The sequence below is a fragment of the Homalodisca vitripennis genome, chromosome X (assembly GCF_021130785.1).
Source record: "Homalodisca vitripennis isolate AUS2020 chromosome X, UT_GWSS_2.1, whole genome shotgun sequence".
Classification (NCBI taxonomy): domain Eukaryota; kingdom Metazoa; phylum Arthropoda; class Insecta; order Hemiptera; family Cicadellidae; genus Homalodisca; species Homalodisca vitripennis.
In genome coordinates, this window is record NC_060215.1 from 150,958,185 (window position 1) to 150,982,677 (window position 24,493).

The window sequence follows — 24,493 nt, forward strand, 5'->3', positions numbered from 1 at the left end:
AACTGGTTAATTTTTGTGTTCATACGTATAATTGTTCTCAATAACTTCTTTGTGTCCATAAGAACGAAAAAAGGTAAAGTTTTTTGGCGCTCTTCAGCCAAACTGCAACTTTGAATATTCATAACTCGAAAACCTGTGATGCGATTAAGACCAAATGTTTATACCAGATAGGTACGCGTATGCTGTTCTTGAGTATGTAATTGTAGAAGTATGTAAAAAATTCTTATTAAATTACTAACTTAAATTTTGTTCTTGATCAGGTGTTAAAAAAATTGGTCTCATGTGATGACATTACAGTGTGTAATTTTATAAGCCACTATTTAAAATGTTTAATGGTTAATACCGATTTAACTGACCATTTCAAACTTATGGTGTAACAAAATTATTCTTAATTCTTAATTTAGTTTAATTTGAATTGCTTATATTTAAATAATTACAAACCTGGAAAGTATTGTTTTTAAATAATTAATAAATCCAAACGCAGAGAGGGGGAGAGAGAGAGAGAGAGAGAGAGAGAGAGAGAGAGAGAGAGAGAGAGAGAGAGGGGGGGGGGGAGTATCAAATTACGCAATTGATTGTAACCTATACTTATGTCAGCTGACAATCTTCCACGGGATAAAGATATCTTAAATGTGCTGGACAGATGACCGTATCACTACAGTGATGTTTTATTCTTTTAAACATACTAGTATAATACCAGAATCAGTCGATTTAGACAGCATTTAGAGGCATTCTCTGTGTGTCAAAATTACACATACCAAAGTATGTGTACAGCATATTTACCATGAGCACAACATTAGTAGATAAATATTTCATTATGTGTACATGAGGAAATATTATTTTTATTTTTGGTTTGAATTCTAACAGTTTTTTTAATATATATGAAATTTCCATGAATAATATAGTGGATGCAGAATATATTCTATAAACAATTAATTACGTTATAATTCATTTGCCTGAAGGCCCAACATAAGCATAAACCATGCTATGCTACTGCACAACAAATTGTGCACACATAGTGAAACACTGTATTCAAATTTACGTCTTTATTCAAGCATATAAGCTACAGAAATATAAAAAAGTTTGGTTTCGTGTAAGCACAGATTATAATATGGGAGTGCCTGTAGAGAAGCGGTCGAAAACGTTTGACTTTGGATCCAAGTTAGAGATAGCGCAGGTTCAGATCCTGTCTGTGACTGTATCTCTTTTTATCAGTATCATCGATCTGTACTGTACCGACTCTCCCCTTTATTCTGTTTGATAAAATCCTCGCACAGGCCAGTGGCCCATAAGGCGCGGGCAGAATAAGTCTTAAGAGGGGATCCGCCTCTCCTTTTCCTTATGTCGCTTATAAAAAGTATCGGTCCCGTATTTACTAGTAGGATGGTTTCCAGCTTAGGGTTCTCTAGATGCAGATGCAGATTTAGATTACTAGATTCAATAATGAATTGATGGTACTTTATATAATATTGTCGTTAACATGTTTCCGTATTTGCGTAAGCAGTATTATATTCAGAATTTTATACCAAATTCATCACTGAATCTCGATTTAACCGTAAATTTATTCGTATAGTCCAGTAATCTCGTAAGGCTGTAAGCAATAAACTGGTTGCAAAGCAAAGTTTCAACCACATTTTTGTACTTCTAAATGTTTATTAGAAAATATAAATAAATATAAACTCATATTTCATAAATGTACACATACTAATATGTATGGAAAAATCAACGATACAGACTTACTGATGCCAAAATACCATATCAAGTAAAGTGTTTATATTACTGCTATTAAAAAGTTAGTTATTTCGTTACAAAATATGAAAAATGCGTGATATGAACAAAAATATCTATTATTAGTGCTACACCTGAGGGCTTCTTTCATAATATCGCTCAAGTATTTTGCAAGGTAAATAAATCATTTTAATACCTTAATGTTTTCAAGGGGAATTAAAAATTGTACAAAAAAGAAGAAGGAATCTACATAAATTGTTTTTACTATTCATTACAAATCTGATCAAGCACAAACCACGGCTGTGATCTTTATTTAACATTTCATCAAGTTTCTAATCTTTACAAGAAATAAATGGTAATGGGAGACAAACATGGTTTTGGCTCTACAATGAAGTTTGCTTATACCCTTTTCATTGTGGTATTCTTTTCCGGTTCGTTCTTAGATGAAAACTTAAAATAGATAAACAATGAGAAATATAATTTTGTAAACTAAAACCTAACAGTATATTCCTAAAACTTATTAAAACGTGTAAAGTTTCCGTTCTGCTAATTTAAAATCGTCGATTTGCTTATTTAATCTGAAAACTTCATCAGAAATTAAAAAGTAAGTTAAAATTTACTTTTTAATTTCAATTCTATACAACGCATTATTGTATTGTCCTCAAACCTGCTTAGTGTTTGCTTATACTAGAATAATATCCATGCAGACACATCCTACCTATTATTATTTCCAACTACGAGTATTTTCATATCCTTAACTTTGAAAACATCGTTCCTCTTCCAATCTTACACAGAAATCATATTTTGGTACAACTTTAATCGATTCAGAAACTGTTTATTATCTATTAAAAATATTATACCTTTATAAAGAAAAATATTAGCACTATTTACAATTACCTCGATAATAATGGCATTGTTATCCAGTTAATCTATGACTATAGTAATATAAATAAATGAAACTAATGGCACTAAAATACAAATATGTACTAATAAAAGCACAAACTTTAGATTCAACAATTTGTAAACTATTTGATCAACAATTCTGAGTTTTACTAGCAGAATACTCTATGTTATGTAACAAACATACAAAGTCTGAAGATTAACTCAAGAAAGAAAGGAATTGCTTGAGATTACCTGCCACGGAAAGCTCCCAAATCCGGCTTCATCTCCACCCACGATCCTTCTCTGAGCTCCTTGTTGTTTGACGACAGATACTCCACACCCTGTAAAGGCACTAAGTGTTACCCTAGTTCATAACAAACAATTGCGCTGCATGGGTACATATGAGTACATCAGGATTATCTGAGGCACATTTATAATAAACAAGATTAAGAGTGCTCTCGAGTACAACACTTTATAATGATCGTGCTTCAGCTTTGATTGCATTAGTTAAAGTACTGTGTAACTAATACAATCAAAGTTGTAGCGAGCCAATAAGGTATGGAAATAGATACCTTCTGTGCCCTTTGAAGTGGTTGGCAAGTCAAACCAGTAACGTTTAACCTTACCTTAAGTGAATGACATCCATATCCTAACTTTATCCATGAATATGGATTTTTTAGATTTATCAACCAGTACTCAGCGCAAAGTCCAGCCGGTGATATACGAGCCATTGTTACTATAGACAGTGTTACAACCGCCATCAGCCCTAAAGTCGTGCAATTGAGTTTGAGGTAAATATAGATAATTTTATAAAAACGGAAAGTTTAAAAAAAGTAAAATTACGGGAATTTACAGAATGTAATTTAGGCATTTTGTAATCAGGCCTAAATAAAATCTTCTGAAGATAAAAATGTGAAAATTTCAATATTTACATGAGTTGTAGCTTCAGAGTCTGTACATACAATTTAAGTTTGCTAAACGCGTATTAAGAACATGCAATTAAAATAAAAAATTTAAATGTCTTAAGCCACAAATGAATAAAAATCATGTCTCACACTCGTGTATAGCTCGTGTACATAGAGTAAAAACTTCACATTTTTATCTTCAGCCGTTTTTATGTGCCTCAGAACAGAATTGCCTACATATCCTACTCTAACCGTTTGTAATTTCACATGGAGTGATAAAAAACGCGTCTAAAATTCTGTATTGAGAGACCTATGTTAAAGAGATATGAATTTCATTAAAAACTTTATTTTGCAAACTCAAAATCGATTATACTATTTTAATGTCACTTATGATACTTTGCAATTATGTCACTTCGTAAACGGTCATGCAAATTAATATGAATAGAGACTGCGGCAAAGTACGAGCGTCCAATTCATCGAATTCTTTCAGGACGGAGAGATATTACCAGTGGGTAACATCTCTATCTAATAATAATCTGATTACTTCGAGAATACTTACTTTTTAGATGAACATCTCATCTACATTATTGTTTGTTTTTGTTACGTGTTCTATTATAACTAGAAAATCAATCAACTCTTTCTATTTTTCCGTATCATTACTTGATGACAAGCAATAACTAATTTTCGTATTTTAATTTTATGTTTTTAACTTGTTGGTCAACTATTCTAAGGATTACATGGTAACAAAGATATTGTAAATGGACGGAAGATTTAGAACGAATAATTAGTTTTTTAATTACTTGTTCGATTCTTAGCCATTTTCCTTTTTTTATTAAGAGCAATAAATAATAATAAAAACCTAAAAAATTAGATCGATTGTATATTATTATAATTTTTTAAATAAATAAAACTATTGGTAAATACATTGTTTTTAAATTTTGTGTAAATAATAGTTCACGCCATCATAATTTTCTTATAATGGATAGCTTTTAAGGTTGTTAAATACAAAATGATCGTTATAAAATAATCTTTTAGTCCTAAACGCTCCCAAAGAGTTAACTACTAATTTAAAACAAACAATAACTACAATGACTAGGCTGAGCTGTAAAACTTGGTTTGAAAGCAAACCTATAAAGTTAACAATGGTGGTATTTGTTTGTTATTACAAATAACCCAAGGAATAACAGTTTCAATTTTTCTATACAGTTTACACTTTCTAAAAACTAAATTACATCAAAACGACATCCAAACTGAAACCTTATTTTTATTTCAAAACTATTTTAGCTAACGACTGTAAAAAAGATTGTTGTGATGCAAAGCACATTTTTCATGACATATCATTTATAAAAAGAAATAACTTTGAACAGCCCAGAAAACCTGAAAACATTACATTACATTCAAGTAACTGTTTCAAATAAAATTGCTTCAATAATATGCTTGATATAAAATGTTTAAATCAAATTTTAAGCTTACCCATAAAAATAACTTTAGCTTTAAACGATTGTAGTTATGCTAAAGAAAGGATATAGATTCTAATAAAAAATGGCGTTCTTGTTTTAAAAAAAAACTGGGAACTAGGAAATAAAAAAGAATTATTGGGAAGATAAAAATTTCAATATTTTAAATTAAAATTTTAAAAATAAAATTTAAATTACATTTTATTATGTATTATACTATGTTTTTTACATATCATGGACACATTGAAAAATTTAGTTTAAATACCCTCTGATTGAAGGTACTACACATGTATAGTACGCACATATGGCACACATGTGAAAAACTGAATATACTGTTTGAAAGTAAAAAATTACAGCTAGACATATACATTAATTATCTTTATACTGTTTTTCATCAACAGGTTACTCGTATTACTGACATTTTGAACACGCAGGCCTTGTGGGCTGAGGCTGGGTTATTAATAAGCTACAGACTAATTGACAGAGTAGGTTCGCTTTAATCAGTAATAGCTCTGAAGTTATGAGCTTTTTTATTAAATACGAACCATTTCCAACTTCTCCATTGCGGTATACAGTTAATTTGGAGAAGGCTACGAACCGATTAAATGCAACTAGGAGGATCCGATTGAATCATATCCATCCGGTTTCTCTCACACACATTACCTGCATTAAACCGATAATTTGAGCACTCCTGGCAACCGTATATGACAATGGGTTTGAAACAGGTGAAACGGCTTTTTGTTTCGATATTCAATGAAAATCCCGTAATTGATTATATTGATATTCGCGCCATGACCTCCTTCAAATATTCGAGTACAGTATCGATGGTAACCCTTATTCTGCTTCGTCATATCACCAGACGTCCTTATATCATCAGAGTAGAAGTAAGGCAGCAGAAAAATGAAATCGGCCAATGCTTTGGAATAATACTAGGAGTACAGTCGCTCTTTTAGTAACAGCTGATTGATAAGAAGCACTTTTAAAATACAAAACTATATTAAAACTTTTGCTGTTGGTCTATAAGAATGTGTTTTTAAACAATGCAAGAACTCCATGGAGATGATTACCTTCATAGAATGAACTTTTGTTTGTGGGCTCGAGAAAAACTACAACAAAATCAAAAGTTTCACCGTAACATTATGTGGTGTGATGAGGCCACGTTTAGGAGTAATGGAGAAGTGAACCGTCACAATATGAGATACTGGGCGTTCGAAAACTCACACTGGATGCGAGAAGTGGACAACCAAAGGTATTGGGCACTAAATACCTGGTGCGGTATTATCGGTGACAAAATTGTAGGGCCATTCTTCTTTGACGATCGCCTAGACCGAGTAGTTTATATAAACTTTCTCATTGGTCACTTGCCTAATTTATTGATCGAAATCCCTGAGAAAGTCTTACAACGTATGTGGTTTATGCACGATGGGGCACCAGCACACTACGCCGAAGATTCTCGATTAATTCTAAACGAGCAATACCCTGACAGATGGATTGGAAGAGGCGGCCCTGGGAACTACCCAGCGAGATCTCCTGATTTTAACGTGTATGGACTTTTACTTGTGATGTAGACTAAAAGAACTAGTGTATAAATCAAGACCAACAACTAGAGAGGACATGATGCAGCGGATAAGGGAGGCTATAAACACGATCAGTAGAGAAGAGATAATTAGAGCTGTAGATAGCTTCACCTCAAGGATTGAACTCTGTCTGGAAAACAATGGGTTGGGTTGCAGTTTGAGCACCGGTTTTAACTCTTCATGAGGTCAGTTACTAGGTTATTGTTGGTTTTAGTTTGATAATTGATAATTGTCATATTGATAATTTACCACGATGTTGCTGTAACATGGTAGATTTGTTTTCAAAGCCAGTTTGAAGTGTTTATTTTTTAATAATGACAGGATACTCCTTCCTTCCATGGCACTCACATCAATGATTAAATAACAACAGGTTTTCTCCTATACATTTTGTGTAATTTAAGTGTAAAACTTTTTATAATTGAAAATGTACTAATTTAATAACTGGGTAATTTTCCTCTTTCATGAGAGAACTCAGCACTTATCGTAAGACATTGTAGTTTACAGTGTTCCAATACCTTTTTAAATTTTAAAAGACTCTTTTAAAAAATTGGATACAGTTTTTTTTTTCAATCATATACATAAGAGACGAGTTTACTGTTGGAACTTTTTTTACTTGCACATTGCACTGACTTTTTTAATAAATACATTGAGTAAAATTATTAAAAATCTATTTTTGTACTTCAGTTTTGAAACCATTGGAGATAGAGACAAACTTTAAATGTAGAAAATGTTTATTTTTTAAAGACCTTTCTAATTATGTACAACACAACCTAGGTTGCTATTTGATTTTTTTTAGATCGGGGTTGTTAAGTATTTCAAAATTCTATGTATTTTTAAAATGTGTAAATTTTGGGGTAGGGTGGCATTTGATGATATTTTTAGATAAGCCATCTCATCGATAGTTTTTAATAAAAATATCTCTCTACCTTTGTGCAGGTAGTTGCAATAAATTTACCCATAAACCCCTGATTTTGTAACGTCTTGGTGTCCTGCACATAAGCGGCAAGATAGGTTCAAACTTTTTGCATAAAAATAATTAATGAAGAAATACCTTTAAAATGAGGTATAACTTAACCCTTTTAATGCCAACGATCGATATAGCGATCGTCGGCATATTTGCGAGTATTGCCGACGATCGATATAGCGATCGTCAATGGCACTGCGAAAATTGCCGACGATCGTTATAAAGATCGTTCGTTTAAACTTACTTTACAGGCATTTAATGTACATCAAATCTCACAAAACGTATTATGCAGTGTCTAGAGGTTACATAGAACATAAGTAAACCTCATTTTATCCTTTTTGGATTTTACTCTATGTATTATAATCTATGAAAATATAGTTGTTTACTTTTGTTGTTTTGGTCACTTCAGTGAGACTGACAGCTCAGTGTGTTGAGGTTACTGTAGATGATTTATTGTTTTAAAAAGATATTATGTATAACACTTTTTCTTTTTATTGGTGTTTATATTGGTTTCGAAGATGAGTAAGAGGAGTAGATCACCAGTTAGTGAAAATACATTAGTAAATAGTTTGTTAGGAAGTGGAATTGAAGTCTTGAATGACTCAGACTATAGTGATGGTTTTGTGAACAATCTTTCTGATTCTGAAAATGAATCAATTACATCTGAGGATTCTGTGGGTCTAGGGGAAGAATATAATGACGATACGGACGCTGACCCAGACTATATAGGCCTAGAATCAGAAGAGTCGTCAGACGAAGGAGATGACAACCATAGACTACATATCAGACGTAAACGTAGACTTGATGTACAAGACCATGTTTCTGTAAATAAAGTTATCGAAGATGTAATATCTAATTTTACAGATGTACTAATTAATAATGTAGGCCTAAACAACGTTCAAAATCAAAATATACTAAATCAAAATATCCCAAATCAAAATATACCTGGCTCTGACTGGAACGTAGTTGAGGAAAATAATGACACCCACTCCCAAACCACATTTGCATTTGATGAACTACCTGGACCAAAACATTGTCCTCCACATGATTCACCACCGATTTCATATTTCAATTTATTTTTTACAGTAAATTTGATCAATTCTTTTGTGCTTAGAACCAATCAATATGCCCGAGAATACATTGCATCCCATGCCCAAACACTATCACCTTCCTCTAGAGCTCAACAATGGAAACCGGTAACTATGCATGAAATGAAAGCTTTTATAGCTACTATATTAAATATGGGAATAATTCAAAAGCCTACAATTGATAGCTATTGGTCGCTAACTGGCTCACTTAGCACACCTTGGTTTGGAAAAATGTTCAGCCGGAACAGGTTTCAGTGTCTCCTACAGTTTTTCCACATTGCAGATAACAGATTGTTAGCGAAACCAGGACATCCTGAATATGATCCTTGTGGTAAGTTTGCCCCTTTGTTAGAACATGCCAATAGGATTTTCAGAACTCACTACACACCTCATCGGGAGATTTCTGTAGACGAAAGTCTAATAGGAACAAATAGCCACTCGCAAATATTGCAATACTTGCCTAACAAGCACCACCATCGCTGGGGCATAAAGATGTGGATGTTATGCGACTCGGTGACAAAGTATTGTTTGGCCTTCTTCTGCTATAGGGGTGGTAAAAATAAAGATAAAGAAACTGGCCTTGCTTTCAATGTTGTTCGGAAACTTTTAGAAACTGGACAGTATCTAAAAAAGGGTTATCACGTTTTTATGGACAATTTTTTTACCAGCTTTCCTTTGGCTAAATTTTTATTTGAAAACCTTACGTACATGACAGGCACTTTACGGAGCAATCGAAAAGGGATAACTCATCAGTTCAAAGAAAAGTTTGATGTTGGAAAAAAGTTATACATGAGACAAGAAAATATGTTGATGTTAGGTTACCGTGAGAAGGCTTCCCAAAAAAATCCAGTTTTGCTACTTTCTACTAAAGAACCAGCACAGTCCAAACAAGTTAGAAGACAAAAAAGGCACGAGAACAATCCTAAAATAAAGCCTCAAATGATAAACTCATACAACATGTATATGGGCGGCATAGACGGATCCGACCAAATGTTGTACTGTTATTTAGACGAACGTCGGACCGTCAAATATTGGAAGAAGGTTGTGTTCAATTTATTTTCTAGAATGGTACTGAATGCCTACATAATTTACAGTGAAAATAGTTCAGGGAAAATATTGACAAGATTTCAATTTACATCTTCAATAATTGAAGATCTTTCCAGTGAGTGGCTTAGGCAGAAGTCTCAACCTCATCGACCCAACCCGGATATGGGAGGGGGTGACAATCTTGGAGCTAATCCCCCCTTTGGCCTAGAATCTCTTCCTGGGATCTTGCTAAGAAACTGTTGTGTTTGCAGCAAGCAAAGTACCAGTACTGGAGGAAGAAGAAAGAGAACAAAAACTGTTTGTAAAGCATGTAAGAAAGGTGTCCATCCGACATGCTTTGGTGACCACAGGTGTTAGAACATTACACCGGAAAATTGTATATAGTTCTTGTAAATATACATCACAATAGTATACACTACATAGTAATAAGTTATAAATTTTCTGTTTTTGAGTTTTCATTGTGTTTTATTGGACTTAGAACAATGTATGATCTCAAAACCAATAGGACTATAGACGTGTTAGAATAAAGTGATTTTTCAAGATATGTACAGTATATATCTGGAAAATATAAAATAACTTCTGTATTTATTGAGGTAAGTACTTGAAATTTTGTGTGTGTACTAACAATTAACTGTGTTATTATGTAAAATATGGAAATTATTGTTGGTATTAATTTTAAGCTATCTTATTATAGAACAAACTAAAAATTTAAAAAAAAATATTTTTTTCAATGATATTTTGTTATTTTTATTTTTTTTTCCATTTTTGAACAGTTTTAAATAACTATTTTTTTTCAATAATGGAACTAAATACAAACAAAACAAGACCATTTCCATGACACTATGACAATAAATTACAAACATATGAATTTTTATACAAAACTCTGCATTTTCTACAAAATAGGCTTGGCATTTGTCGCATGTCAATCTGATATTGGCTTGGCATATTTTTCTACACAAGAAAAATTTATGCTGGCATTAAAAGGGTTAACATATCTTTACATTTGAAAATTTTCCAAAAACCACCCTACCCCCCAAAAACTACCCTTTTGGGGAGTTTTAGAGATTTCAAAATAATTTCTCCAACTTCTTTGGGGTGGAAATAGGGGTGTTTAAGTTGTTACGAATAATTTACCTTGTTTGGTTTCGCCGCTATATGTACTGTACGGGTGGTTTGCCTCACCCTGTATTCTGTATCGATACTCTGTGCAATATTCCAAAGGCTTTCATAAATAACGTCCCTTATATGTAATTACTGAATTAAATCATGGCCTCTTTTGGAGAAATCAAAATCACTAATTTTATCCAGTTTCAGTGCTTTTTAAATATTTAAATATTCAACAGAGCATTTATTACAGACCCACCAAGTATGAAAAGTGAAATTTGTGCTTCCATCCATTGGATGGAAAGGTCATTGAGAGAAAACTCAGTGTTTGCCAACAGCTATGTCTGTCATACAGATTTCACGTGACATCAAAAAGGAGCTATTGTCTGTTAAGCCATAATAACACATTATTAGCAAATTGTCCTTACCATTCTGATGATTGTACCATTCCTGTCAATCATGATAACTTTAAGAATTTTCAATCGTTGCATTCAGCAATCCATACCGTCTCACCGTTTCAGGAAGAATTCCACCATGGTCTCTATCCATAACGTTACTCAGGATCTTAAAATGAACAGAGGAATATTCCCTATTACCCGTAAGGTACGTATAATAGACATGAGACGAAAAATTCTCACTGCAACATGTATTGTCTTAGTTTTTTAATTAATTCCATCTGCCTCAAAGTGTGCTTTGCAGGAACTCTAACGTGAAGTCGAACTGTCAAGTTTATTTGCAATGCTGTACGTTATAAATTTATATCTTTTAGAAATATTGGGCATTAAGATTTTTACTAAAGATTTTAAAATTTTTTCATTCTAATAAAAATAAAAAAAAGGTAGTAGTCCGTCACACCACGTATCATAATAGGCTTTGGCGAGGTTGCACATATATATATATATATATATATATATATATATATATATATATATATATATATATATATATATATATATTTATATATATATTAATATACAGGGTGTATATTATGTCTGGAAACACCCAAATATATCCTTTAATAATTTAAATATAAATTTGAAACCTCTTACAATCGTGATAGAGATTGGGCATCTACTTTTTGGAACAATGTTTTGTTATGTCACACCAACGGGGGACGTCCTGCCGAGGGTATCGTGAATATTCTTAATTGAAGCCTATACCTTGTGATACATAATTTTAAAGGTAATAGCTTACTGAATTGAATGCCACAAACCGCATCTCAAAGGAATTATTCTATCAGAAAATAGAGCATTTTTAGTATTGAAAATTTACTGATGTTCAACAATGTAATTTTAACATGGTTCTTGCCACAAAATGTGTTACACTAATTTTTTAGCATTTTTTAAATGTTCAATTAAAATAAAATAAACAATTTATTTTTAAGCTGGTTTCATTAGTACAAATTTACCAGTTTTTTATTACAATGAATAAAACTTATGAGTCACTTTCTCTGATTACTTATGAATCTGTACTTGGTGTTTTCCAGTCAGCAGGAAGGTTTAAAGAGACAAAGGTCACTAGCCTATGAGAAACATTATTGTTATTAATCATCTGGTCTACAGGTTTCAGTTTGTTGAGCATGGAGCTTTCACTAGACAGGTCTAAGCTTGGGAATTACAAATGGACAAAGGTCATATCATTCCTGTCGAGTTAATCAGTGTCTCTGAAGCATTGCTGTCAACAAGTTATCTAATTACAGTAGTTCAGTTTTTATTTGGCATTTTAATGGAATTGTCTGAAAGAGAACGAATTACTCTGTTGATGATGCGAGGATATGGCGATCGTCAAAGATCTTATCGGGAAGTTTGTAATTTGTTTAATGACACTTTCCCAGAAAGGAATCCCATAAGTGTTTCAACAATATCAAAAACTATTGAGCGTTTTGAAATGACAGGGAGTGTAGGTAATCGGCCAAAGTCGGGTAGGATACAATCTGCAACAGATGAAGAACATGCACTAGATGTTTTGCAAACATTTATTGAAGACCCACATACATCGCTCAGAAAAGCTGCACAGCAACATGATATGCACCCTATGTCTGTGAGTAAGATTTTGAAAATTAATAAATACAAACCATTTAAAGTTCATTTAGTCCAACAGTTAAGTGAGGATGATTACGACAGAAGAGTTGAGTTTTGTGAACTTGTGATGCGCAAATGTGATGACAATAGAGATTTTCTGACCAACATACTATTTTCTGATGAGGCAACTTTTTTCCTAAATGGCAATGTTAACAGGCACAATTGCCGTTACTGGGCTAGTGAAAACCCACATTGGATTACTGAGTCCCATTCACAGCAACCACAAAAACTGAACGTATGGTGTGGAATTTTAGGTAACAAAATTGTTGGACCCTTTTTCATCAATGGAAATTTAAATGCCGAACTTTACTACAATATGCTCCAAAATGAAATAATCCCAGCTATTCAAATTGCATCAGGAGAATACTTTGATAATGTATGGTTTCAGCAGGATGGTGCTCCACCCCATTATGGGAGACAGGTAAGAGAGTATTTGGATTTAAGGTTTCCTCATAAATGGATTGGCCGAAGAGGAGAAATCGAATGGCCTCCAAAATCTCCGGATTTGTCACCAATCGATTATTTCCTATGGGGTCATTTAAAATCCAATGTTTATAGAAGAAAGCCTCATAATTTGGAAGACCTAAGAAACAGGATTATAGAGGAGATTGCTTTGATAACTGAAGAAATGTTAGGCAACTCTGTCGAATCATTTTACACAAGATTGGCTCAATGTCAAACCGTAGAAGGAACACAGTTCGAACAATTGCTTTGACACCAAATGCAGGTAAAACGTTTGTTGTAAGACTTTTCTAACAGCATACATTATTTTTTATTTGTAATAAGAAATCAATAACATAAGTATTTCCATAATTGTACTGTAATAAAAACTGGCAAATTTGTGCTAATAGAACCAGCTTAAAATGAAATTTTTGTTTTATTTAATTGAACATTTAAAAAAATGCTAAAAAATTAGTGTAACACATTTTGTGGCAAGAACCATGTTAAAATTACATTGTTGAACATCAGTAAATTTTCAATACTAAAAATGCTCTATTTTCTGATAGAATAATTCCTTTGAGATGCGGTTTGTGGCATTCAATTCAGTAAGCTATTACCTTTAAAATTATGTATCACAAGGTATAGGCTTCCATTAAGAATATTCACGATACCCTCGGCAGGACGTCCCCCGTTGGTGTGACATAACAAAACATTGTTCCAAAAAGTAGATGCCCAATCTCTATCACGATTGTAAGAGGTTTCAAATTTATATTTAAATTATTAAAGGATATATTTGGGTGTTTCCAGACATAATATACACCCTGTATATATATATATATATATTATTGGTATTACTATTGACGTGAGTTTGAGTTTAAATTCCGTTAGCTGTGTCCAAATCTTAAACTTTTCAATAATAAGTTTACTACCGATAGTAATGCAAACCAGAACGAACAGTCTTTATGGCTGTTTGAAAAAGATTAGAAAGTATGTCTTGTTTCTGAACGGTCTAACACTAATGCGTTCCTGCCATGGCGACGAACAAAGAACATAAAATATTATTAAATCGTTTGTATTATTGTAGAAAAGGGTTTGTTAAGAGTTCCAAGCCCGGCTGACCAGTTGCAAGCCCGCGTTATCTTGCCAGCGATAAGACGTTTGACTCGGATAGTTTCACTGATAACTTCCGTGAAACTGAATCTTAGTAGTCGTTAACATTGTGGGATAATGCATGAAATTGTTTTAGCTGTAAATAGCCGTACAGAAAAAAGTGAAAGATTTAGAGACAGCTAACCGAATTTGACCTTTATAGTATCATGTTTATACTTCGTTCCTAACCAGAGATTTCATCGTTCAGTTTTTTCGTATTTGGTAATATTCCGTATAAATGTATACTTTTAGTAGTGTTGCTTAAATTATGGCCTTAAAATGCCATTATTTGCATTCATATTCTGTACCAACCATAACCAAAATGTGTGTTCACTTTTAGAATATGTTGTGAATGTTACTTGTCATAGTTATAAATAATGTACTAGAATATTGTCTATTTAATATTAGTTTTATGTTTCCCTCAAAATTCATGTATTATGTCTAAGTTCATGTGTTTTTATATAGACATCGAGTTATTTTGGCAATAACATTTTATTCTAGCTAAAATCTTAAACTAAAAGTTTTGTACTTTTATACGTATAATACATTATACACCAATTTAGTACACGGGTATCCACTTAATGCTACGAAGCAGGTATATGCACGTGCAATATACATCGGTCACTTACTATATTATACTGTATATGAAGAACCCATGGTCTTTAGAGATGGTCAATTTATTATGTTATTCCTTTGTTTGCTAACACTCGTGTACAACATTCATAATCACTACTTTAATCTTATTACACTCTCATCGTTCATAAGGAATAAACGTAATAATACATTACTGATGTGAGTATTTAGTTTAACTCCACTTCACCTTCCTGTTAGTGCAGCGCCTGACTGGGATCTGGAGTCATGTTCGTCTGAAGAGATAAAAAATCGGCGAAGAAGAAGCTCAAAACGAACTCTGCATCATTTCGACATCAGAGACACATAGACTACAAAATACAGTGTAATCTAATGAATATGCGTTGTACTAAAAGGAAGGTGAACTGCAGGTAAACTCAAAATTCACATTGAAACATCTACATTGATGTTATAATATTTCTAGTGTTCCAAAACCAAACCAGCGAAATGTTTGTAATGTTTCAAATTAAAAGATTAAAAATGGTCATCCATCACCTTACATGGATGGCATCAGTGACTCTGCATCTCCTCAGGGATATTTTCAATAAGAGGTCAGTGGAAACCCCTACATACATGTAAAGAGGGATCAAATTTCTATATAAGACGGATGAAAAGATAACATGGAAAATATACTAAGAGGTTGCGGCTGTTTAAAATGTTCGTTAGTGTGTATGAAGTTACACACATCGTGTCATACGTACTGTCATTCGCCAACCTTATTCCTTCCTCGTAACGTGGTCAGTATTGTTTTATTTTAACTCAAGAATGGTGTGTAAAAGATTGTAAAATAATAAAAAACATTCCAGCCAAAAACCTATCGCATAGTCACAAGGAGGTCTTACGTTTACTATAAACGCAGTTATAAGAAATCGAACATTAGGAGATCGAAATCGTGAAGGATAAAATTTAATGTTCAAAAAGTGAGATTTTTAAACTTATGTTTTAGTGTTATATCATTTTAAACTCTTTAGTGTATGTGTGTATAGTCTTTCGTAAAAAGGATCTCCGCACGTCATTTATCACCTTTTGGTGTCTTCTCCACTTGAATTAATTTTTTTTCTTGATTCCCTTATTATTCTTAGATAAAAATGTTGAAGTTTTGCAGGTAGGTCTAATTTTTTAAAGTCTATTGATTGTATTTAAAAAAATTATATTCTGATACTTTTCTGTATCCTGATATTTAGTTTGTGCACGAGTCCACGTAGACCTATACATTTTGTTTTCCCAACACAGGCTGAGTGAGCGATGACTGCATGATATTTCATTTAGTCCAGGTGTACAAATTGGAATTGTGTACATAAATAGTCTCACAACTATTTTAATTTCAAAGCGGATTTTAACTCGATACCGCTTTTTATAACGCAATTCTAATGTCTTGGATATTTAATTATCAATTCCTTCCTTAGGTATAAAAGAGATACGCCAGTTTGGGCGTTTCTAATTTTTATTTAGATATAGTATGACACTTAACTTTTATAATTTGTTTTTCTAAAACACTTCGATCTTGGTTATTACCTATTCATCTGTAATAACACATTCTTCTTTGCTCTTTTTGTGTAATGTATTTCTCTATACATCGTAGTGATTCTTATCCGAGATAACTTAGTTTCACGGTTGTTTAGTTTGAGATGTCTTGATCAAAGATGGCTCATCACTAAATATCTTATGATTGTAATAGTGTTAATAGCGTTTTGGCACAGTGGGAATAGGTAAATCCAGAAGATAGTCATGCCATTGGCCGCATAAACATAAGAACTAAGATTCCCCTGTCTTACTATAAAGGTCTTTAAACATTTTGCAAATTGCACTAGCTACGATTTTCTACAGTTTTTTTATTGTTTAAATAGTAATTTGTGGTACAACACATAGTCTTTAAATAACGAGGGAAAGCTGGGATTCCGAATTCCAGCAAACAGTGAAAAGGTACTTGTCTGAATTATGGTCAAAACTCTTTTTACCAATTTTTTCTCAAAATCAAAAGCGAATTAATGGAAACTATTTTAGATAGTCCCCACTCATGTTCTTTGTTGCGCAAAACATAAGAAACACAAAATATGTGATGGAGGACTATTTTGATCGAACGATTTTCGGACCTATTAAGCAAAAGTTACAACTACTCCTTCTCAACTTCAGTTTCACTACTATTAATGAGATAATTTGTGCAATTTGATAAAAAATTACATTTGGTTTTATACACAAATTTCTTTTTTTCATTGGACGTTGCAATATTTTTGGCCTACTGTATTCGTCTGTACGTTTTCCTACGGCGTGTACTGTTTAAATTATCTATAGTATACTTTAATGTTATGTAAAATAACACATTTGAATATATTCCCTTAGTAAACTGAATAAAAACTAAAATTATTAGAACTGTTCAAAGAGACAGAAAAGAAAGAGAAAGGGAGAAGGGCAATTCGGCAACTAGCATTATTGCCTCAGCATGCAGACTGAAAGGAGGCGCTATAAAACGTGAAGACAATGGGATACTGTGGCAAGGTCTGTTGATGTTATTAGCTTTTAACTATCACCAAACTGTTACGAGTGACACGACAACTGTTACGTGCAATAAACTGCAGGAACGATGAGTTGTAACACACAAAAGTAACTCGGCTTACGACATCTCATTAAACCAGTTTTCAAAGGGTTTACTGGCCGTGACGTGTGGAGAAACTGAATATGCGAGTAGGGGTGCAGTGTTTGTAACCATGGGATTTCGCGTTTAGAAAGCTTAGTCCGGGATCCCGGAAATGGGAAAATCTGTTTTCACGTTTTATAGAATAAATTTGGCAACAAAATATTTGAAAAACTATTTACACTTAAACAATTGTTATTCACAACTAGCGTCAAGAGAAAAAGTTGTTCAATTTAAAATCATTTTTCGTCAATTGAAACATTGCTACAGTACAAATAAAAAATCGTTACATAGATTATATCATAGTAATACTTACTTAGATTTAACTATTGTTTTATATATACAGATTGTTCACAAAAGGGTGACAAAAACTTCTGTAGGCGACATTACTGATCATTTCATGTAAAATATGTCACATGAACATTAGTCGAGAAATGTCTCGTTTAGTCGCTAGATCAGCCATCAGCCATTTTGTATTTTTTTATAAAAAAATATTATCTCTAAACCTAGTTAAGCTAAAGAAACCAAGTTTGTCACATAGGTTTTAATAGAAGAGGAAAATAAAAAATAGTTGTGATATTTTCTTTAATACTAAAAAAATGGAGACTGTTGAAACATTTAAGTCCAATTACAAAAATCCAGTAGGCTATAGTTTTTTAAATGTACAATATACCAACAATATAAAAATTTTCATTAAATTTCCAACGGTACTTTTATAAACGAAATTCGTCAATGCATAAGCGAGCACGACCACTTTAAAGGTACGTTTGCACAAGCCGGGAAAGCCAAACGTGTCACAGTTGAGAGGTATCAGTTTGGTGCTCCCGGCTTGTGCAAGCGTACCTTTTAAGTGGTCATACTCGCTTATGCATTGACGGATTTCATTTATACAAGTACAGTTGGAATTGTAATTAAAATGTTAAAATAGTTGGTATCTGATACATTTTTATAACTTTACAGGTATTTTTGTTATTTAACTTTAAACATTTTCAACAGACGCCATTTTGTTAATATTAAAGAAAATAACACAAATACATACATGTTTTTGACTTTTTCCATTATTTATTAAAACCTATTTGTCATATTTGGCTTCTTTAACTTAGCTAGTTTTAAATATAATATTTTTTTGTATAAATACAAAATGGCGGCTTGCGTTTAAACGAGTAATTTCTCAACCTATGCTTATATGACATTTATTGTTTGAAATTATGAGTAATATCACCCACAGAAGTTTGTGACACCCTTTTGGTAACACCCTGTATATAGTAAATTGAATAAGCTAAATTACGTTCAAATACCTTTTTAAACAATTAGTTTCTATTAAAATGTGTTGAAATCAATTGAAATAAAATATTTTAAACCCTTCTTGACATTAAATTTAATTAAAATACAATTAAGTAGTAAAATTTAAACTCATATTGCAATATCCTACTAATCCTGATATTTTAATTGCGATGATTGGGAGGTGGAGTAGAGAAAAACTCGTGCATCAAAAGTTTAATCTCCCAGTCGGGTTCTTAGATTATTGCACATACAACCCGATGAAATGCTCTCTCAGTTTATACCCTTGTAGCGGTAACGTGGAAATTGTAAACTGGTCCTAAACTATATCTTCTTGTCCCTCCGTTTTAATATATATATATATTTGTATGGCAATTATACTTTGCCAAAAACGTTCTCAATAATAACTTAATTTTAGTAAAATGAGCCTTTTAATTGCCGTGTTGAAATTTCGGGATTGTCAGGGCTTAAAAATAGTTCGGGATGCCACGATCTCGGGAACCAAAATACCGAGATTACAATTAACATATGAGAGTTAGAAGGGATGTAGTTGATGCTTGGATAATACGATAAGACAAGACATAACTACTGCTGAGTAACAACTGACCACTGCCGTTGAAACAGGCCATCAGCTGTTTGATAAGTAGAAACGTCTAAAGGTTTGATTGAGGCAGTAACTCCCGTGTCATAGGGTTATTCAAGCTCCCATAATTTTTGTTAAAAATTAATATTAAAATAATAAAAACTATGTTTAACTATAAATTCTGTTACGCATGTAAGAAAAAACGGGATTTGCTTTTTAAAAATTACGGATTTCTGCCACATAAGATCGTCATCAGTTGATCTTTGATTTGAGGGTTAAACAAGAGAATATTCTATTCTATATTTCTATATTTTTCTTCAGTATAAATAAGTTAATGGAATGTGATATTCGCTACCACCGCTAGAACAAGTTCTCTTGTCCCTACATAAAGTGCCTTCCGGCTAAGAACCTTTCTATTTCAATCCCTTCTATCTCGAATACCCTCACTATAAGCTAGCTGTTCCAGGAACCTGCTACACTCCAGGCATTCTTCATTTAGGCGCTATTAAGGTCAGGTTGTGATCAACTTCCCTCTATCTAGAGTAAGAAACCATATAATGTTTAACTTACCAAATGATCTCTGTTTGCTGCTATCCCACGGTGTAAAGATCATATAATATGTTGCGTTGAACGGTGCTCTCGCGAGTATTCAAGAAATATATTCCCATAGAGAATACGGCAAAGTTAATAATTATTCGGTGCTAGAAGGGATATTTGTCTATCGCGGTTTTTTGTTCAGATAGTTGATAAATATTCATTGAACGTCTAGATGAAACAGATAGGTACAGTCCCTTGCAAGTATGGATGAATTGGCTTTTAATAAACATATTATATGATTGATTAGTCCCTTCCGTTGGTATCAATTCCGATATAGTTGTCTGTAACTGCTAATAAAAAAAGCATTTTTGAGCGGCTAATACAAACTGAAATAATATCTGAAACAAACAATGAAATCGGAAACGCATCAGCATAAACGGAAACATTTTAAAAAATTTGAAAGATGACTGACTTTTCGAGTTAGAAATTTAGGCGATTTCGTTATTTTATACAAGTGATCTGCTACTAAATGTGATGTTTTGCAGTATTTATATTGGTTATAATTTCAGGGAGTAACGTGTTTTCAATTATCTATCACTTAAGGGTGTACATTTTTTATAAATAAAATATCATGTTGAACGATTCAGTCATCTTTCATATCTGTAAAATATCACATCGTTATCTTCAGACTGTGCCTGATTACACGATACCTAAAATATTACGTCAAAAGCCTATTGCGTTATCTTAGAATAATAAACAAAGTGTTAAATTTATCTTCTCTTCTTTAAAAATGTGACAGGACATTTGTATTATGCTTAATTTATTTTGTATTACAAAAAGACGTAGAACAAATTTTAGACAAGACATAGACAACAAATTAGTTTATTTGTTGCAGACAGTATACTCGGTTGAAATGTTGTTAATTAATTATGTAATTTTAAAAAAGTCCACAATAAATAGTGGTGTAAGACATACACTGAAACTTGGCGTGTATGGGAAAACTGCCGGAACAAGATATGCCACCGTTGGAAGAACTTGTAGATCAATCCCAAAGTAAGGTGAAAGTCACCAATTTGGTTTACGTCAAATCCGGTCTAGAAAATCGGAGGAGAAAGTATTGTTTCATCTAAAAACATTGTTTCATAACCGGCAACTGTGTGCACGGGCAGGCATTATGCATGCATGCTGCTACTGACTACAGCATTTCCACACTGTATCAGAGGCGGTACCTGGTCACGACGGACATGGTCATTTCTCTTTGCTTTACTTGTTGTAACAATATTAACGTTTATACCAATAACACATTAAATTGAATAAAGCAGATAAAACATTTTCAGAATAACATATTTAACTTATTTGTTAAATTAGTTGTCAAAGTATGTTAACCGATATTTTAACGAGATATTAATCACAGGTTGTGTATGTCCGACCAATTTCAGTTCTGCTCATGTACACTGAAAGTTTCAAAAATTTAAACATAATGTTTCAAGTACAAGTGCAGGATCACTGTACTGTAGGACATAGAATATGCCCAGTTACAGCGTATTAAATCCCGCTTATGATGAATTACAGAGGGACATTTAAAGTCGTTGTATTGGCGACAATCTTGATTTTAGCACCTTTATAAGAACGCTAGACTTCGAACAGTTGTATGGCCTTATTTTTAGTGAATAATCATGGTAGTTATGTAATTTTAAAAATACAATTATACACATCCAAGCAATTTTAGTTTTTGAAAATGTTACAGTTTTTTAGAAAAAAACTAAAAACACTTTGTAACTATTGTTTAAATATTCAAAAGTTATTCAATTTCCAAGAATTTAAAACAAAATGAGTGTGTGAATAAATAACACAGTTTTACGGTTGAGCAGTATCCTATTTGTGTAAATTACAGAGTTACTGTTAGTTGTTAGGTGTGTGTAAAAATTAATCATTAGTGTAAAATTTATATTTTGATCAAAAACAGTTTTTAATGACTCGTCCCATTTCACGAGTATGAAAGCATAAACAACCAATCGCTATTCTTCCAAATGTTTTGTAAGATTTACAGTTTTAATATAGTTAATCTTGAAAACCTTTGACTGCCGTTATTTAGAAACCAAAAGTAATATATTATTTATTTAATTTTTATATATTGTCACGAACATACTTATATATAATATGTTTATTTAATTTAATGAATAAACTCCGGCGATAGGTTTTACATAGATCCAGAAATACGCAGTATGCTTGTCTTGCTGACATTTCAATGCTTATTTCGAAATCACACCAATTAGTGTATAACCTAACTTTTTTATTGTAGCTTATATATTGTGATACTCTTAAATATAACAAAATAAACTATTTTATACCCAAATGGGATGAAAATGCAGAATTTATATATTATAATTTAATGTAGTAAAACTGTAGGTCATTGATTGTTTATACGTGCACAAAACTTAAACTTCATCTAATGGGTTATTCAACTAAAACATTTCATACATTACTCTGTATTGTTAATGACTTTTAAGATTCGGTTTCACGGAAGTTATCAATGAAACTATCCGAGTCAAACGTCTTATCGCTATGAAGATAACGTGGGCTTGCAACTGGTCAGCGGGCTTGTAACTGCATTTACTCGCATTCCTGATTCGGAACTGTGCACGTGACCTGTCTATTCCTTGTATTAATTAATCTCTTATGACATATAATATCAAGTTAAAGTGGGCGTTTCCGAATCAGGAATAGCGAATGTGGGCAGTTCCAAGTCTGCAACAGTCTTTTTGGGAATATAACGATTTTCGACAACTACAGTATATTTTTAATTATATTGTAGCACCTGTGAATTTTGTTTACATTTATTTATTGTTACTACCATATTAATTGTACCTATAAATTCATTTATTTACCTTCGAGGTTCCATTACATTACTTACCACTTACATCATCGTGAAAAAGTGTATCGTCAGATTTATTTAATCTTCCTCTTTTAAGGAAAGCGCAGTCATTCCTCTTTTTATCTGTCAATTATCCATTCCCACGATATGCGTGGGAACTTAACAAGCAGCTTAAGGAGGATAGTTGTTACGACATTGAAAAAATTTACTTCCTCCACAAACAAACCATCTCTGATTGCCTCAAAGACTTTCTGCAGAGAAATGTTGACTTCTAAAGGTCTTCTTGCTTGCACTCTCCATATCCGCAAGTCCATTAAGGCAAAGTAAACGATAGATAGTACAGTAAGTATAATTCATGATCGTTAATACGGTGGTGTACCTAATGTTTACCAATGTGATATTTCCTCATGTTGGAATATAAGTACAAAAGTCACAACAAATAAAACTTTGCAGATAATAATATCATACAGTATTCCATAAAGATCTAAGTTTTCTCATGCTTATGAACGGATATAGTTTTATTAGAATGTATGTCCAAAATTAAGTCATGCAGTTTCGTTAGCTATTCAGGAAAGAAAGTTATTATAAGTATTTCATGCTTCTACATGGTCACTTTGTCAGTCAGTAAGTGGTTTAGCAGTCAAAATTATGCAACGTATTTTAAAATAAATCAATAGAACTTCCCAAGTTTGAAATTTGTTCAATATTAAAGTTTTATCATTGTAATAAATACTCAATTAGTTATGTTAGTTTTTCAAGTTTTTATACAAACAAACTACAATCAGTTAATGAGCTCGAGTTGAAAATAAATTTTCAAGAAAATTTTGGGTTTTGCATCAAGTAATTGGAATATACACTTTTTGTTTGCGTGACAAGTTGAAGAAGATTTAACACAAATAATGTCTTTTACACTACTTAAAAAATATTCTAGAGGTTGAAATTGAGGCAGATTAATATTAAACATGTAAACTATTATAATACAGTAAACAATTAGAAAGGAAAATATGTAACAAAATGGTAATTTTATACTTGAATTGTTAAGGGGATTTTTAGTAACTTCCATTTCCCGGTACGGTGATGTAAAACAAATCTTGAAGGGTTAGAGGCATAAAAAATTAGTAAATTGTGTATTTCTGTTTAACGGTTATCGCAAGATTAAGCAACGTCAAGAGTGGCTGCTGCTTGGATGGGTGACCGCTGAGCGATCCTGTCTTTGCAAGCAGCCCACCTCTCCGGCCGTTGGTAGTGGTTCGGAAGTCACATTTAAACCGTTGGTCCCCTGGTCGACTGTTAGAGATAGTAAGACTTCTTAGCCTTAACTTCGCCTGGTAAAATAAGAAATCTTTACTTCACTTTAAATTGTTTGTAATCATTCCTTTTCTGCGATATGGATATACCAGTACTCTGATAGCTTTACGAAACTCTCTATTTAATAAAGTGAACAAACCATTTCATAGTCCATATTTTGCAAATTTACATCGGATCGTCAGTTTCGAAAGCTTTGACATTTTTAATGACCATATAATGAGATT

General features: G+C 32.5%; 1 protein-coding gene across 1 annotated transcript in view; it reads right to left on the reverse strand.

Moving 5' to 3' along the window:
- Window positions 1–24,493, reverse strand: part of LOC124370021 — a 146,451-nt gene that overhangs the window by 32,918 nt on the left and 89,040 nt on the right. Inside the window, exon 4 of the mRNA XM_046828301.1 lies at window positions 2,863–2,951. Within this exon, the coding sequence (XP_046684257.1) occupies window positions 2,863–2,951 (89 nt within the window). The remainder of the gene's footprint in view (window positions 1–2,862; window positions 2,952–24,493) is intronic.